The 17,102-nt window shown below is 39.0% G+C and overlaps 1 protein-coding gene across 3 annotated transcripts in view; it reads right to left on the reverse strand.

Moving 5' to 3' along the window:
* Positions 1-17,102, reverse strand: part of LOC116443092 (potassium voltage-gated channel subfamily KQT member 1-like) — a 429,428-nt gene that overhangs the window by 385,166 nt on the left and 27,160 nt on the right. For all 3 annotated transcript variants that reach the window (XM_032106956.1, XM_032106955.1, XM_032106957.1), the window contains exons 4-7: positions 12,050-12,176; positions 7,573-7,651; positions 5,682-5,778; positions 1,085-1,225 (exon numbers count right to left, since the gene is read on the reverse strand). In XM_032106956.1, the coding sequence (XP_031962847.1) occupies positions 1,085-1,225; positions 5,682-5,778; positions 7,573-7,651; positions 12,050-12,176 (444 nt within the window). The remainder of the gene's footprint in view (positions 1-1,084; positions 1,226-5,681; positions 5,779-7,572; positions 7,652-12,049; positions 12,177-17,102) is intronic.

Genomic DNA, 17,102 nt, shown 5'->3' on the forward strand with positions numbered 1-17,102 from the left:
ATAAGCTGTGCATGAATATACATGGATAGAACTGGATGCTACAAGTGATCCACTGGTGTTTGAGGTGAACTGCTCAAATAATGGAAGAATAAGTGACAATAAGAGTCCTGGTTTGTTCTCTTAAAACTGGCGTAGGGTATCTTCCAATTACACCCTGATTGTTTTCCTTTTAAAACGCAGCACAATCTGTGCTTCTGAGACACTCATTATTTCCCACCATTAGCTACAGGTTGCCTCACACCTATAACCATGAGGTTTTATATTCTTAAAATTTTATCCCACGTCCATTGAGGACTTTCACAAGTGATTGCTCTATGGGTTGGTTCATGGTTTCATTGCTTCCCAGCACCTTAGATCATCAGGTCCATCTGGCCATTGCGTGGATTTTCCTTTTTTCACTAGATTCTTCTGGGTTTGTATTGTTTTTAGCACAGCCATAGGTGATGCTCTGCAGATGAAATGAATACTTGACAACATAGTGAAAGGAATTTAGTGTTCAAAATATTTTTGTAGTGAACCACTTAAAGGGTGATGACTGAGGGTACATGTAATATAGTCTGTATTTCTGTGCACTTCACTGAAGTAGAGGCTTATCCAGCATCTAAGTTAAAGATAAAAACCAAAAAACAGGAACCTGTAACTTGCATCAAGGTCTGAATTACTACTGAGAGCGTGAGTTTTACACAAAAAGATCAAAAAACCAGAGTCACTAACCCAACTTTCACATATAGTATCCTTTTAAGTTATGTACCTTTCGCAGGTAACTAAGCAGAGTTTAAAGGAAGTGGTACAGGTTTTGAAGGGAATTTCTACTCTTTTTGAGATGTGGACTTTCCATATCTATAAACATTCAGTGTCCTTTGCTAAGAACTTGCTAACCTGCTTTCACAATAAAATTTAATACCCCAAGAATTTAATTGTATTTATTATATTCTTTCTTGTATCCCTCCTAAGAGGTTGTCAAGCTTCCCTACAGAAATATATTCTGCAAAGAAAGAAATGCCAGATTTTTCTAAAAATATCACAGCTTGAACAAAAAACCTTATGCCCTGTTGGCACACACATTTTGTTGGTGAGGACTTACCACACCCCACCAAAGAGCATCAGCATAGTTGGAGAAACCTGTCTTTCCATCCTCATCAACTGCATCCTTCTCGGCAAGATAAACAAAGTAGGATGAAAAAATTAATCCCAAGAATCCAATGTACAGCGTGGTTATGAGTTCCTTTTAAAAGAGAAAGCAAACAAGCATATAAGGTTTTCATCATATACATATATTCTATCATTGTCAAACATTGCAAATATATGTGGGGGGTTTTGCACCACAGTAGAAAAATCAATATGTTATATTACAGGTACAAAATCTGCCTCCAGTAAAACAGCTAAAACATTGACTTAGGTTTTATGCATACCATGCTAAATAGGTCAAAAAGCCATCATTTATCCAAGATCCTTGGGACAGCTAAATGTAGAGTAGGACATCTTTCCTAATTATGGAATGGGAATCATTCCACTTAACTGTCTACTCAAAACATTAATTATCTAAACATTTTTAAAATAGCAAAGCAGCTTTAGAAATGCCCTTGCTGAACTGCACACAGAAATAACAGGCATGTCTTGTGATTATGGCCATATCTGAGTAATGAACCTGTGTATCTGATGTTTAGATTGCTCAAGACTGAATAGTGATGTCTCAACAGTTTCATGTTAAGATAAAATCTTAAGATAAAATATGTCAGGGTTTTGGTCCTGAAAAACAAGGCTGGGGCAGACTTTTGTGAGGGCATGGTACAGTCCTTGTGAATATACCATTTCCTCTAAAGATTTTTGGGCAAGAAAGTTGTGTCAGACCTGCTATGACTTAGATACTTAGATAAGTCACCTGCTGTGACTTAGATTCTCACAGTCTTCAGGAAAAAAGAAAGTGCTGGTGCATTTAAAAATGTATGGTGTCACAAATGCAAAAACACATAAAGCTTTTAAAAGCAGTGCTAAATGAGACATCCACCTGCCCCCCCCGGGAAATCCAATAACTAGTTATGAGGGAAAACAGCTTCTTTTAATTACTTAAAGTTTAGATGCATTATTCCTTTATTTTCTTTGCACATATTTGCCCATCTTTAACATGAAACATTGTTGTGCTACGTCTTGATTGGCATCTTCCTTAAGCTCTTGACAGTCATTTTTCTTTCCTTGGATCCCAGCCAATAAGGAATCAAAGCACTGCCGTATGATACATTTAAAATTAAAACCTGAATAGGAAGGATTGCCCTTACTTTTAAAGTATGTCAGGTTTTCACAGATTTTCTGCAATACTCTACCCACATTTCTTAAACTGTTTGTAAGGGAAGGTTCGATTTTATCATCAAACTTACTTCAGATTTTCTCTTTCTTTCTTTCTTTCTTTCTGTCTTTCTGTCTTTCTGTCTGTCTGTCTTTCTTTCTGTCTTTCTTTCTCTCTTTTTCTTTCCTTGTAAGAGGTTCCTGGGGAAAGGTAGCCCTGGTATCAAGGACCAACATTCAGCAGCAGGAACTATAAACATCCCTCACTCTCCTAGAGCACTGATTAAAATCTAGGTTCAGGAAATCTTTAAGTAATCTTGGCACAAAGAAAAATGGGTGTTTTTCCTCTAATCGTTTAATGATGACCTAAATAATGAATTTTGATAATATTTCATCTTGCCCATGGACAAGCCTTTTAATTTAAGCCTTAACATTTTGCAGGCCTGTTTGCTAAACAAGGCAGCTGATAAAGGAAATAAGCCCTGGGGTTTCAGTAGTTTCTCTGCTGGTCACCTTTATATTCTCATCTTTATCTCATGACAATGCTGCACTGTGTACTTGTAGATATGACCTGCTTTGAAAAGCTCCTTGTGTTAACATACACAATTGACTATTTGTGGATGACAATTGGAATAATTCTTGTTTAAGTGCTGGCTGTTTGGAAAGCAGGCAGGAAAATATCAGTCTTACGAAATCCTTTCAAAGTGGCAGAAATATCAACAGAACTACTGAGGTTATTTCACCACTGGCACCTCTCAGCTCCAGTACTGCTCATCTAAAGATAGAATTCTTTTCAAGTAAAAGCCAGATGAAAATGCAACTGCCTTGGACTTACTCTAAATGTCACCAATCCATGTTCCATGTATATAGAGAGACCATATTTAATTATTAAGAATAATGGCAGCAATCTCATGCCTACTGGATTTAAGGAGTCAGAAGCTTTTAAAATAACACATGCTTCAAGAGACATGATCATAAAGCAAAGAGCATTCTGCAGGCATCAGGCCTTAAAATGACACATTTATGTGGGTTTTATTACGTAAGAGCTTAAGAATAAAGAGTGCTGCCTAAAACAAGTGGCTCTTTGCAGCAGGGACTTTCAGATACACACACACACATGGGGAAACAGCAAGAACAACAAATGCACAAAGATGCATTTGAATCCTGAGAGAGTTGAGTCAGCACATTTTTTAAACTCAGCTAGATCTCCATTTTCAGCTGAAATAAGGACCACACAGTACAAAGTTCAGCACTTGGAAAAAATACAAGAATTCTTCCTGTCCTAAGAGCAGTAGAAGACCTCACAAAGCAAGGTGAGGAAGGAGTAAAACCAACCTAGAGGCTCACAAGCTGCAGCTAGAGTTGCTAACTAAGTTTTTCAGTAAGCTGCAGGACTTCTCCATGGCTTTCCACCACCACATGTGATACTGACTCATGTTTTGTTGTCTTTGGCAAGAAATGCTGGTATATAAGCTCAACCTGCTGAAAATAGAAGAGCATCCCAGCCAAACCAGGCATGAGTGAGCTAATAGAGATATATGTAAATTCCAAAACACATGGAAATCGTTGGTGACAACTTTAGTAAGCACTTCTGGGGCCATGGAGATACAAGTGCTTGCTATTTTCACAGGGCACCAAGATGTGAATTTATTTTCTCACATTGCTTAAGGGTTTAGGGGCCCATTTTTTCTGAAAGAGTATCAAACACAAAAAAAAAATAGATGAGGACTTTGTACTCTGCCAGTGAAGAAAAAGCAGCTGAGGTGTTTTTGTTTTGGTTTTGGTTTCTTATTTTTAAACAAATATTTCTTTCAGACTCTGGACAGGAATAAAGGTTCCATTTTTCCTTCCGTTTGGTACCGTGTTAGGGTTTCAGCTGCACTTGTCCAATGTCAATACAGAACTGTGTGCTTGGTACTTTTTTCCTTAATGTATTAGTGGGTGATCTGCTTGGATAAGTACTACGGATCTGTGGAGTTTTATTTATCACCATAATCACGTCTTTGGATAAGTAGAACTTCAGGTGTGTTTACTCATAAATTCACTTTTCCAAGGATTTTATTTTTTTCCTTTTAAATCATTGAACTTATGCTTGTGACACATAAGATTCAAGTGTTGTATTTTGGAGATAGTATTTCCTGATTCTTGACTAAGACTCTGAACACCCACAGGAAAAAATGTTCTCAAACAGCTCTGTCTGTAAGGGTACCAAATGTTGAGAAAGTTATTTGGATATCAGCTCTGCCCTAGCAAGATACCCAGGCAAAGCAAGCATAATAAATGAAGACCACACAGACTTGGAGCATTAAAAGTCATCCTGTTGTACAGTATGAAAGGAGGCTTTATCCCACAGCACTTTGGTGTGCATCACTTCTGCACAGCCATCATGACATAAAAGTTCTTACTGTACTGGGGGAAAAAAAACCAAAAGGAAGAAAATTAACTTTTGGTATTAAATTAATTGCTTGGATTAAGTGCATCCCACTTTCTGTCCCAGAAAACCAGTTTTCTGAATACAAAATTAAAAGATGTCTGTGTGGAAATCTGTAACTGTTTGTCAATATGTGGAGAACACATCTACACTCACAAGAATGAGTTAACCACCCTTACAAGTGTGATGTGGAGATTGACAGCGGAGTATTAGCCCTCCACAGTGTGGCATGAGATGCAAGATTTAAAGGCTAATGATATAAATTTCTGTTATATTGATAAAGCTAATCATAACAAGATTCCATGAAGACTCAAAAAGAAGCCTTCAGTTAGAAACATTTCAAAGTCTGCAGAAAAACTTTTAAACTCTTCCTGCTTAATGAGCTTTCACACAGAAAAATTGTTTCAAAGTTTTAGCAGACATGAAACTATATATAGCCAGGTTTGCCTCTGTGAGCACACCCTTGAAAAAATAACTTTTCCTACAAAGGATCATAACATAGTCCATATTTTTTATTTAAAGAACAAATTAGAAAACTCTGTATTCAAGGAGAACAAAACAGAATTGTTTAAATAATTGACTTCTTCTAGCAAGGCTTTTCCACCAGTGTTTGGTTTTCCACAGAACAACCACGTTAGGAACACATCTTCTGTGGAGATAGTGGAGAGTATTTGTCGTACGAAAGGCAGCCCACAAAACTGCATTTAATGAATGACATTGAGGGATAACACCAAAGGGTACAACAGTTAATTAAAAACCCAAACACTGGTGTTTATACCCTGTCAGCCACCGCCCTAGCAAAGAATAGTTTCCCATTTTAAAAGGAGAAAGAAACACACGATGGACTTTTAGAGCATTTCTTTCTCTTGCAATGTAACAGTTCATTTAAACCAGGGTATGATCTGAAGCCCACAGAGAGAATTTACTGAAGTCACCAAAATGCAGGGGATGTTTAAAGGCCAGGTACCTGTCGATGGATGAAAACCACTGACCCCAGGAGTCTCCAGGTGCCCCCCTGGCGGTCAACGTGAAGCATCCGAAGGATCTGGAGAAAGCGGATCCCCCTGTAAGGAAAGAAAATAAACACAATAAATCAGTAAAAATGCTTGAGGACAATACTGCCTCATCCACCCACAATTGATTATATCCACTAACACTCTGCCATGTTAAAGAACTGTGATAGTACTGCCCTGCCCAGGCTTCAGGCATCTCTATGTTTAGATCACATTTCATTACAGTCAAATTTGTTCAGTAATACTGGCTATGAAAACAATTATTTAATGGAAAACCAAACAAAATCAGGGGAAACTTGTGTATTTTATATGATTCTGATTCTCAAATGCCTCCTTTCCAAGGAAAACCAATGCTTCAAACTTTGCTAACATAAATATGAGCAAACTTTTTTCTCTATTTGCCAAAAGCAGAATATGAATCAAACATGGCATTACGGAAATCCTTGTTGTGTGAGTTATTGAAATCTATCTGATTTATAGAAAATATATAGAAATATATAGAGTCCTATGTGTTTTTAGGAGAATAACTGAATCAATCATAAGCTCCAAATATTTCAACTAATGAAAAACAGTTATCAGTATGGTTCTTCAGCACAATTTTATTCTATGGAAACATTTCATTTGCCCTTTTGACAATGAATTTTGTTTGCCTATAGTCATCTTACTGTCTTATCCCTGAAACAAACCAGTGAAGAGCAGGAAAGGATGGATGCTGAATTCATCTACCTGAAAATTTTTCACTGGAAGTATTTTTAGCTCTTTTTAGCAATCCTTAAAATTTTGTTGTGAATGTAGGTTTTGCTTTTTAATTCAGACTTGCCTGACCCTACTGGTTTTTCAGAGGAGCAATGATAACACTCCAGGGATGTGGGTTAAGGTTCTGAAGTGTAGGACTTTGGAGCTTAATACTGGGAAAGGCTGCACTGAGCCCAAAACCCACCAGGCTCAAATACAAACACACAGAGGGCCTTTTCATTGAAGTCTTTCCTACACTTCTAGCTAAATTAAAAATCCCCAACCTTTGGAATTTTCATATGCACCTTCCTCTTTTCCTGTATGAGCCAATAATCACATTCCTGCTGCCTGTGTGGAGTCTTTACCCTCAGGAAAGGATGAATGTTCTATGGTAAGAGTTATCTTAAAAACACTGCACATGTAGGTCCCCCCAGTGTTTGTCTACACAGCTGGACAGTTTAGACAGTACTGGCCATTCCCACTTCCCAGTGATTCCACTGCACTGGGAAGCGGAGGCTTGTGACAGAACATGCAGCACATCTTGGAAGTTAGGTTAGCAGTGGGAAGTACACCTACTGCTCATCATTCTTTTCTTCTGTTTACCCACTTTACCTCCCAAAACAAGCCTGCAGTACTTGATGCAAGCTGAACAAACACTATGGACATCAAATGTTTCTGGTTCATGTACAGTGTGAGTTACTCGTGCCAAACAAATCCACCAAAGCATAATTACTCTTTAAACAAAGTAATTACTCATACTGAAAAAGCACAGAGTTAAGTGCTGTCTGGATTACTTCTTAAATAAACCCACGTTCTGTAATACTCTCTTGTCTCAGAGAGAGAGTTGTTTGATGTTTTAAATAGGACACAACATTTCGTTTTTTCCACTTGGCTTCAGCATTCCCACCATTTTTCATTTGTTCCTGCACTCCTTTCCCAATCAGTGACCAAGCACAAAAGCACCCAGTCCTCCACTGCCCAGTGCTTCAGTAGAGTAACTTTTCCTGCATTAGGAAAATCAGACATGCAGCTAAATTGGGAATTAGGCAATCAGGTATACATCTAATAACCTCTGTGGTAGTGAAGAGCTGCAGCCACAGGAGAACATACCTTATTGCCGAGGTGGCAAACACCTGCCCATTAGATCCTATGCTCAGAACAATAATTGAGGCTACTACCACAATCAGATCTGTTAAAAACAAACAAACAAACAAACAATCAAAAGAAGAAAGAATGTATTGATTTTTTGGTTTTAGATGTCAGCACTGAAAAACACAACAAATACAGGCTAAGGAAAGCACTTCAAAAAAAGAAATTGTTAGCTGAAATTTGGTGGGCATGTTAAGTCTGTGTAAGAGTTTCACATCAAAACCTCAGTGGCTACAGTTTCTTACAGGATGAATTCAGTAACAGAAGTTTCAAAGAGACTGACGGATCAGGCAGCTTGCCACAAAAAATGCAAAGGCATTTGTACACCCTAGAAATGAATCCTTATTTTGGCTCAAGGCTTCTCATGTAAGAGGAAATACAAGGGTTTGCTTGACTCAATAATGAAATCCACGAAGTCAAGTATCATGCATACAAACATACACTTGGTTTAAAAGTTGTATCAAAGCTGTAAAGCCAAGCTTTCAAAGTTAAGGGAACTGTCAGAACAAAGGCTGTCTAGAAAAAATCAGAACTGTTAGTTTACTTTGTGATACTGTCTTTATTTGTACAAAAAAATAATTGTTTCCAGAGTTCTTTTTTTTTTGTTTCCACAACTCTGCAGTTTACACAGTTCCAGCTTTATACAATGCAAATGACAGATTGAGTTCACAGTGCCAGCATCCCTTATTTTCTCTCATCCCAGTACAGTGACCATGTCCATTTCTTCTAATTATTGAACCTTGCTGTAACATTATTCTGAGAAGATATTTTTTTAATTTCCTCACCAGCATTTCTGTGGTAAACCTCTCTAGAGCATCTAAATGCTTCCCTTTCAGACTCTAACCAAAAAATAAAGGATACTATTATAAATGGGTAGCAAATGGAGACAGAACGAGGAAAACTTTTGGTAAACTCTCCTTTGCCAGTTTGAAACAGGCAGTACTTTATTCTTCAGAGCACTTCCAAACACCAGCCCTGCTGACTTCACTTGTAGCTGTGAGGGCTCAGAACCTCTGCAACCCGACTTCAAAGTCTTCCTTCGGACATCCAGAAAATGAGGCCCATTTGTGAAAACTTTATTTAACTGACTTTCCATGGGATGCCTGGGCAAGAGGCAGGATGGGATCCAACCTGGGCAGCAACAACAGTTTCCTTCAGCTAGGTTAACTTGTTTTTTCCTCTCCTTTAAGCGTTCTCCTGCCTCATTCACAACCATGTAGTTGCTGCAACAAATATTGCAGAAGTTCTACAACCAACAGTATCCTCCACTCTCTGAGTTGAATTAATTTCCAGTATCAGTCTGATTTTTGCTGTAAAAGCTGGATTCCTCCCCAAAGGAAAGCACTCACTCAGTTTAAAGACTGTACTACAATAATTGTGCATGTATGAAAATGAAAATGAAAATGAATAAAGGGAGGGATGAGGCAACAGAAAGAGCTTCCATTTAGGATTAATCTTAGCTTTTGAATGCCTCACTTTCCAATTTTTTACGCTGTTCCTTTATCATGTGTGAACATATATCTGTAAACATCAGAATTTAGGGTAGATTTTCTTCCCATCACATCATAACACAGATCTTTGCCCCCTAGCAAATGATGCATCATGTCTTTACTAAATTGTCAGACATACACATATCCATCTGATGGCAGGTACTGAAGGTGGAAAAGACTGAGCTCAGAAAATGAGCTTCAACCAGATAATGAGACATTTTTTCATTTGTACTTTCACTTTTCTGAATGTGTTCTTCATGGTAGAGATATTTCTTTTTTTTTTTTTTCTTTTTCTCCAAATCTGTTCTTCTACCTCTGCTTCTCCTCTGTTCCTAGTTTTCATCCCAGTTTCCAGCACTTAGACTTCCCTCATTAATCCCAGTTTACTGGTCCAAACAGCCCTATTTTACATTCTAGGTCATCAGCATATCCTGCCCTTTCACTGCCACCTTTTAATCCCACATATTTCCAGCCCCTGCTGATTTTCCTTCAAGCTCCTGCTTGCTTGTCAGACTCTTCAAACATTCCTCTCCCAGACCTTTGCATCAGAATCCACCTCCTGTCTTCTTACTGAGCCTGTGTGTCCCAGAACATTCCTTCTGCCTCAGCCTGGGCTTTTCCATGTGCCCTGGGCAGATGCAGGAAGAGCACTATAAAACCAAACCCAGCAGATTTTCCACTTCCAGCCCCAGCACTGCTGCTCAGAGGAAACTGCAATTTGAATTGTGCAGGCTCACTGCAGACTGAATCCCTGAGGAAAAGAAGAGCATCCTCTAGCAGGGTGTTTGAACTCTAAACAAGCTGCCAGTTTTTCAGAGGCTTGTTCATCAGATTGGAATTCAGTTCCAGTGACAAACAAAAAGCTATTTTCTCATTAAATTTCTGCTTCAAAGTGTGAAATTGCTAGTGATTCTCCATAAGAAATCATCAGAGTTGCCTTTTTCAGGAACAGTTTAAACATTTTGCATGAAATGTCTCCACAAGACTCAAACTGTAGCAGGCACTGGCATGGAAAGCTTCAGGAAAAAGGGCCAATATTTGTTTACATGACTTTTTTAACTCTAACAAGCATTAGTGTTTAGACTAGCATTACACTGGTATTTATGGTAGTTTTCAAAAAGTAAAGTGTCAGGAAGTTTGTTAATTAAAAAAAAAATAATAATTCCAAATATCACCTATCACATATCTTACCTGAGTACAGCTTTTTTTTTTTCTTTTGAGGAAATTGCTGATGTGTTTCTAATGTTCCCATAAATTGACTTTCTAGTATTCAATTCTCAGCTTTTTTATTAAAAGCAATTAATTCATTTTAAATTTAAAGCAGTAAGAATATTTGTATTTTATTTTTGTATTTTATTGCTGTACTATTTTACAGCATGTAAATGGGTCTCAGCTTAAAGGTGTGTTTTAAGAAAGGTCTCACCATTATTTCTGCTGCCTTGGTAAATGAGCACCACACACTAAACGTGCTCCTTCTGGAAACTAGGGAATGAAGAAGCATGGAGAAACAAAGGGATTTTTCTAGGGATTCTTGAGCTCGGAATCAATTCAATATTAATGTCTTCTGACAGGTTGTTATTGTCCTTTCTCACATACATGTTATCATCTACAATCTGTCTGCAAAGTAGAGAAATATTAGGCTAACTTTAGAAAATCTACTTAAAAGTAATTTAAAGATTTGATTTAATAGGTAGGGGAGTTGGATCACTTTCCATTTTAGGTAAAATGCTAAAAGACCATTCAAAAAATTATGTGTTCTATCTTAACACTCTCCTTTCCCAGTTATTCAAGTTGCATGCTAACATATGAGTTCATGCAGCATGGAATCCAGTAATATTTTAAAAGTTTATAAATGAAAGTAGTAATTAGGCTTGACTACTAAATCTCTGCCTGGTAATAAGCACCGAAGTAATTTTTATTTACAGCTAGAGAGGGAAGGAAAGGAAAGATAATGGAAGAACTTAAGGAAATTCAAAACTGTTACCCAAGTGGAACTTTGTAAGAATTAATCCAAATTTTATGAACAAAAACCCAGAGAAGAAATATCCCTGCTCTCAAAGAAATTTTAGATTTTTTTTTTCTGATTTTAAAATAAAGACTTTTGTATTAATGAAGAAATAAAATGAATGCATTATGTTTTTCATTCTGGTTTAATCCTTTAATTTCTTTTTCTAGTGTCTGTATTTTATTCATGTTGATTCGAAAATGATAGGATGAGTCAGTAGGATTCAATCATTCACAGCAAAGGTATTTCCCAAATCTAGCTTCTTTTTTGAACAGTGCAGACACTGTTCCATCTGCATTTGATATGGAAAATTAAACCTTGATTTCCAGTGTATTATATTCTTAGGGGAATTTCAAAGGTTAAATAAAGTACTGATACCTGTGAGTGCACAACCAGCTGTAGCCATTCTTAGCTTTTCTTAACAAAACCCACTGTGTCTCCCCCAAGGGCTCCAATACAAACATGAATATTTACTGTGGTAGAAGCACAATACCAGCAGAAAGAACCACTTGAAACCACAGTTCAATGAGACTATCATTTTCTCTAATATACCCACCTAAGAAGCACTTCTCAACTGAGAGAGAAATCAAGAACATGATGAGGAGTAAAAATGGTACCTTATAGGCCTCATGGTTAGGTCACAAAACTAGATCAGCTCTAGAGGCAGACGAAGAATTTGTTTGTACCCCAGGAAGGATTTTGTGTTCAAAATCTTAACAATTTTCTTCAATTACCCAAGATTTATTCATTTCTTCACTTTACAATCCTGCCTTTCTAAGCCATATTTTAAGTGTTCAGTTCTAGCAACCCAAAAGAAGAGAAATCACAAAGCAGATAAATGTTGAGGGGCAGGTGTAGCTCACAACTGCAGTAAGGCCCCTGCAGAAGTTGAAATTTTTATTTACAACAAAGAGGTGGGGTTGCAAAAGAGTTTAAGTCTTACCAATGATGGATATTGGCTTCCTGGCAAACCGGATTCTTCCCTGGAAGCCAACATATTTACTCCTGCAGCCTGCAGACCACAGCCGGACCAGGTACTCAGCACCAAAAAACACCACCAGAACTATTTCCTAACACAGGGAAAAGGAGAAGAGATCAGAGTTGAGTTCTTTTCATTAAGAGTCAGAGTACAGGTTGCATATATAATTTATTCATAGGACTAATACAGATGAGCTTGTCAAGACAAATGATGCAATAAAAAGGATTTTGTCTAATCTGTTCACTTTTTATATGCATATGCCAGGCAGTAAATAAAAGGGAGAGATAATCAGTACCTGAATGTGATTTGCATGAATAAATGGATGGTTTAAGCTCCATTCCTTCAGTATATCATAGGGAAAAACACAGTATTATTCTTCTTCTGTTTCTTTCCAAAACTTAAAATTTTAAAAAACAAGGACTAGTGGGAGGCTACAAGTATATCACTCCTAAAACTTACAAGCATATGAAGCATTTCTAGATGATGAGAAAGAATTTATGAACATAAAATCAGAAAGTAAGGTCAACTTTTATATGGAATCGCAGAACACATCAAGTTGGAAGGGACCCATGGAGATCAGCAGGCGGGATGATCCTCGCAGGGGCATCTGAAACTAAACTGTGTGACTGAAGGTGTCATCCAGGAGCTCTCTCAGGCACTCCCTGGGGAACCCATTCCAGTGACCAAGCACACTCTCAGGGAAGAACCATTTCCTCATGTCCCCTCTGAATGCCCCCTGGTGCAGGTTCATTCCCTTTCCTTGGGTCCCTGGCCACCAGAGAGAGGAGATCAGAGCCTCCTGCTCTGCCTGCCTTGAGGAAGCTGCCACTGCGGTAGGTCACTCCTCAAGCTCCTCTTCTCCAAGCTGGACAAACCCCCACACCTCAGACACTTCCTCCCAAGCCTTGCCCTCCAGGCCTTGCTCCACCTTGGTTGCCCTCCTCTGGACACACTCTCATGTTCTGATGTCATTCTTCTGTTGAGACACCCAAAACTGCCCCCCGAACTCGAGGTGGGGCTGCAGCAGTGCAGAGCAGGGTGGGACAATCCCCTCCTTCCACCCTGTGCACTCCAGGACACAGGTGACCCTTTTTGCTGCCAGGGCACACTGGTGACTCACTTTGAACTTGCCATCAAAACCCCCACACCTCTTTCTGTAGGGCTGCTCTCCAGCCTCTTGTCCCACAATGTGTAGGTATAACCAGAACAGGGGGAGAATAAAGCACTTGCTTCTGTAAATTTTCATACTGTTGGTGATTTCCCAGCTCTCTGGTCTATCCAGACCTCTCTGTGAGGCCTCTGTACCCTCAGGGGAGTTCACAGCTCTCCCCAGTCTAGTACTGCTGTCAAACTAACTCAATGTGTATTCGATTTCTGAGTCTAGATCATTTTAAAAAATACTGGAGAGCACTGTCTGTAAAGTTGAGCCCTGGAGTCCCCCCAGTGACTGAGTGCCAGGCTGATGTAACCCTGTTTACTGCCAACTCTTTGTGCCCATTTCTCACCCAGTGCACCATGGGCTTGTTGAGTGTTTATCCAGAAGGATTCCATGCAGACAGGACCAAAAGCTTTGCTGAAATCCAAAAAACCCCACATTTTCTGACTTTCCTTAGTCAACTATGGATAAATTTGAGTTGTTTAAGCAGGAATTTCCCCCATGAACTTGTGCTGGCTGTAACCAATGACTGTGTTGTCTCTCAAGTGTTTTTCAGTAACTCCCAAAACAACCTTCTCCATAATTTTACCAGGCACTGCAGTGAGACTGACATGTCTGTATCACCAGGGACTTCCCTCTTGTCCTTGAAAACTGGGATAACACTTGCCAGCTTTCAGTTTGCTGGAACCTCTCCAGACTCCCAACACCATTGAAAAATAAATGGAGTGAGGTCCCACAATGACATCTGCCAGGTCTTTCAGTATCCTGGAATGCATCCCACCACGCCCCATGATTTATGCACATCCAGCTGTATTAGCAAGTCTCAAACAAAATCAAGGTGGACTGAAGTTTTATCATCCTCCCAGTCATGGTATCCCAACAGAACTCCAGACTTCCCAGGGCCCATCGTTGTTGAAGGCAGAGGTGAAAAGGACATTAAATGTCTCTGCTTTGTCCACATGGCTATTTTTGAGGTGACCAATTTCATCAAGCCATGTCCCAATGCTATTTCTGATTCCCCTTTTGCTATGAACATATTTTTAAAAGTCCTTTTTATTGTCCTTCCCAGTGCTGGCCTGCTTGAACTCCAATTGAGCTTTTGCTGCACTAATTTTCTCCTTACCTTGGGGACAGAATCTCCTCTCGTGACACCTGTCCTCCCATATACTCCCCTTTCCTGCCTAAGTTCTACAAGATCCCTGCTCAGCCAAGCTGCTCTTCTGCCCTGCTTTGCTTGACTTCCAACCCTTTGGAATTGCCTGCTCCTGTGCTCTTAGGAGAAGGCTCTGAGAAGGTGGCCAGCATTCAGAGTCCCCAATACCTCCAAAAGCAGATTCCCAAGAGACTTTACAAACCAGCCCCTACTGCTCTCCACATATCCAGGATCAAACTTTTGCTGACAGTTTCTCTTCTATCACCAACTTTTGAAACTCAGCTCCTTCAAGGTCACGGTGACCAAGACACAACCACCACCCACCACTTTGCCCACAAGTCCCTCTCAAACAACAAATCTAGGAGGGTACCTTTCCTACTCAACCACCTACACCAAGAAGTTATCTTCAACATGCTCAGAAACCTGCTTTATGACATTCCTGTATGAGTCCTCTGTATGACATTCCCAGTTGATATCTGGGAAGACAAAATCACCCATAAGGATTGGTGACTGCGGTGAGCTGTATATCCAGCATGCAAATAAATGAATTATCAGTATTTTAATATTGCACCCCTTTACAGCTCTGCATTGTGAAGCACTCGTGCATGACCAAGGATATGCGTACTTTGAAATACTTCTCAAGAAAACAGATGAGTAAAGATCACAAGGTGGGCATTCAGTGAGATCTTTGTTCCTCCCTTCCTTGTTTTCCTCTCTGTTGCAGTGTGGTAGCACAACCCAAGCACGGCTTCTAGGCTTTGCTCCAACCCAAACCATATCCAGTAATTCAGAGTCACCAAACACATACTACATGAGTTACAGCTCTGGAAAATGTTTGCATTTTAACTTCAACGTGCTTGCAATCTGCACCTGGGGAATTCTAAAGCACCCAAAAAGCAAAACATGCTTAAATCACAATTTTCACTGAATGACAATACCAACTGGATTTTAAAACTGACATTCTGAATGGCTTAAGAGAGACCAAAATATTTCAAAGCTGAAAAAAAGAAAAAACTCTACACTAATACGCAAAAATTCATGTCAATTTTGATCTTTAACAAAGTTAGGTTAACAATTCTGTATTCACTTCTGCCTCCTTGATTGCCTGGGATGAGAACCAAGAAAATATGCACAGTCTTCCTCTTTTTTTGCATGGTACTTTCAGCCTGACTAAAACCAAGGATTAGTACAAAACTAAGAAATCTTACAGCCATTTTCAAGGCAGAAGCACAAGAAAATACACAGCAAATTAACTCCCCAAGTTTCATTTTTTAGTGTATGTATTATCTAGAACACCCACAACTAATTCTAAGTTTGCATTCTGTTTGCAATCTAAACAGAAATATTTATTCAAGTATAATAGTCAAATCAAAGCCCAAAAACAATCTCCAAACAAAACAATTCTTGCATTTCTGGAATCTTGCAAAATAGTCTCTCACTTATTAAATTGTCTAGATTTTTAGCAGGTTCCTGTTAGTAGCATTTTGTTTTTCTTCTTAGGAATCGCTTATTTCCACCAAGGGAAGCAGACCACTGTTTATGGCAGTGGAAGAATCATTTTCATGGACCTGCATATTACAAACACTGGGTCACTTAGGTGAAAAGTTGTGTAGAAAGGAGACAAGTAGAGAAGTGCCAAGGAAGCAAAAACTTCTTAGATTTTCCTTGATTATCCTCTGAGGGCACTTTTAAAAGCTGAAATTAAAACTACATCTGGCCTGAGGATATCTTATTCTCAGAAGCCCTCTTGGTTATGTCCAGAAAACCCTGATGAAGTCAATAAGGTTGCGCAGTCCATGGAAAGGAAAAATAAATTGTTGACATGAAGGAGGAAAAGCAGGAACTTCCATCTTCAACAAATTTGACATTAATTACTAATCACAGTTCATTTTGTCCTGGACAGGTGTCCACATTACCAAAAACCACAGCCATTAACACATTTGTTGGCAGCCTCAAAAAGGCCAAAGACCAAAAAAGCATGGAAACTGGACGAACAGCACAGCACTGCAGGTGGTCCCTCAAAAAACCAAGGAAGACTATGACATTTACACTCTTGTTGTGTGTACTCCTAATGCAAGATAGGAGACATCCATTTCCAGAGCTGCCAAGGCTGTTCAAGCTTCACCTCACTAAATTCACCTTCAAAAAACAGCCCTAACCTCCCTCCTTTTCCTCTTCTACACATAAACACTTTTCAGAGCCTTAAATTTATTGCCTCTCATTTACCTTCTGGTGAAGGGAAAAAACAACAACCCAGCAATTTTCTGGAAAGTCAGGAAAAAGTACTAATTCTCACTGAAATGGTAACAAATGATGGTGAGAACTTGTGGACAAAATATGAACCAGAACAAAATCAGCAAAAACAATCTGCAAACTAAATTCACATCCATCTGTGTGTCAGTTTGAGATCTTTCTCCATCTTTCTGCAATTTTCCAGAACTCTTGCTTTCAAAATGGGATTACACTTACAAGGAACCCACAGACCCTTTTGATTTAGGCTCCCAGCAGTATTTTTCCACTTCTCCTGGAAGTGGTCAAGGAAGAAAAGCATGATGAAGGATTCTGAGCAGATCCTGGAAACCTGGAAAGCAGTTTTGCATCAACAGAAAGCCAGGGATGAACTCTTCTAATGAAACTGAAATCAAAAATAACGAGTGGGAACAAACCATTACTTCATAAAAATAAGAGCCATTATCAGACTTGATTCT

The sequence above is a fragment of the Corvus moneduloides genome, chromosome 4, assembly GCF_009650955.1.
Source record: "Corvus moneduloides isolate bCorMon1 chromosome 4, bCorMon1.pri, whole genome shotgun sequence".
Taxonomy (NCBI): domain Eukaryota; kingdom Metazoa; phylum Chordata; class Aves; order Passeriformes; family Corvidae; genus Corvus; species Corvus moneduloides.